A 1572-nucleotide genomic window follows, 5' to 3' on the forward strand; every position below is an offset into this window, starting at 1 on the left:
TTTAAATAATATTTAACCGATAAAATTGTATGAATTCCTACGAAAGGGAGTAGGAATGGATACATTTTTATTTACGATTTTGGTAGTACTATCTACATGGTATTGCTAAGACACATACAAAATTTCGGATATTATCGGTCTAATGAAAATCGACACAGTCAGCGGACAGACAGACAGACGTAAAATGGCAGGCCTATTTTTTCGTACTGTATGGGTCATCAAACGTCCGGAAAACATTAATTACAGTACTTCCTTAGTTTACGCTCGGTAAATAACAACTTAAAAAAACTCTACGTCTAAAAAAGAGGTAATAAAAAATTCTGGTCTTAAATATAGATATATTTAGAAAAAAGTCTCCATTTAAGCTTTCCGTACAAAAACAATCCCACTCTCCATGTTAGTCCCATCACTCATCTCCGCCATGTTATCATACCTCACCATCGTGTCCTCCCCCCTCTGCGCTACCTCCCGCGCCCTCGCCACCACGTCGTCATAGAACACATATATCAGAAAATGCACCACCCACGAGATAATTATGATCACCAACACGACAAACGCGATCAATCCTGCCATATACTTGTCGACAACAAAAGTACTTCCAATATGCACATCTCTTGGACCTTCGACCACCTCCGAAGACACCGTCACCAACACTATCATCAACAGCAGGCCGCAGATGGTACCAAGAGCAAACAGTACCGTCTCTATTATCAAATAAACGAGAAGGAACTTCGGGCTGTCCTGAAAAATCACGCCATGTATATTTTGACGATGAATGTTAGTTACACTCTCTGACCTTAATTATTCCGACTAAAAGAATAGCTCCAGCGAATAAGGAAACAATGCCACCTGCTATTTGGACGGAGTCGATTTTGTAGGCGCCCCAGATGAGGTTGACGATTCCATTGAGCTTGAAAAAATGAATTTTTAACTTGATTGGTCGAAAGTACGTCGTGGTGTGCCACAGGGATTAGTACTGAAAACCTTGTTATTTCTAATATTTGTTAATGATCTACAAAAATCTCATTATGTGTCAGAAACTACGACTTTTAGTATAAAATAATCTTTGATTAATTTAAACAACTACCTACTACTTACGATATTTAGCCCGGTCATGAAGTATGCTACCCGTTTCGCCGACAAGGAGCACTCGTCACTCATTTTCGTGTTTTGTTTTAATAATTGTTGTTTGTTATTTGAGGCACAGTATTCAGGTTCAGTGCTACGAACGTGTATAGTAAACAAGAATTGGCACGCAGCTTTTCGAGCATTCTAAAAATATTCCGCCATATTTTGTGTCTTCACGGCATGAACGCATGTCGAAGAAGTTTTAAATGCGTAAAGATTGCGGGTGTTTTGGTTCGGCGTCGAAATAACCAACGCGTCAAGATCAAAACTATTGCGACCCGAAATTGCAGCTGTATTCCTGATGATGATCTAATAAATTAGAAAACGGTCGACTTTATTTCCGCGGTCAAGGTACTTTTGCTATCATTTTTAGAGGAGTTTCTATCTCGAGAATTTGTAGTTTACGTTTTTGTTTTGCTTGTTCGGACGCGTCTTGAATTAGAA

At 39.1% G+C, this 1572-nt stretch overlaps 1 protein-coding gene across 1 annotated transcript; it reads right to left on the reverse strand.

The window, feature by feature from the left end:
- Positions 1-360: 360 nt before the first annotated feature.
- LOC135130615 (uncharacterized) lies at positions 361-1244 on the reverse strand. The gene is made up of 3 exons (XM_064058018.1): positions 1099-1244; positions 797-910; positions 361-741 (listed from the first exon to the last, which is right to left on the reverse strand). The coding sequence occupies exons 1-3, from the start codon at positions 1159-1161 to the stop codon at positions 361-363; spliced, it is 558 nt and encodes a 185-aa protein (XP_063914088.1). The 5' UTR covers positions 1162-1244.
- Between the last annotated feature and the right edge of the window lie 328 nt (positions 1245-1572).

This window comes from Zophobas morio, unplaced genomic scaffold, assembly GCF_036711695.1.
Source record: "Zophobas morio isolate AGI-343-1 ecotype UQ-CSIRO unplaced genomic scaffold, CSIRO_AGI_Zmor_V1 ptg000017l, whole genome shotgun sequence".
In the NCBI taxonomy this organism is placed as follows: domain Eukaryota; kingdom Metazoa; phylum Arthropoda; class Insecta; order Coleoptera; family Tenebrionidae; genus Zophobas; species Zophobas morio.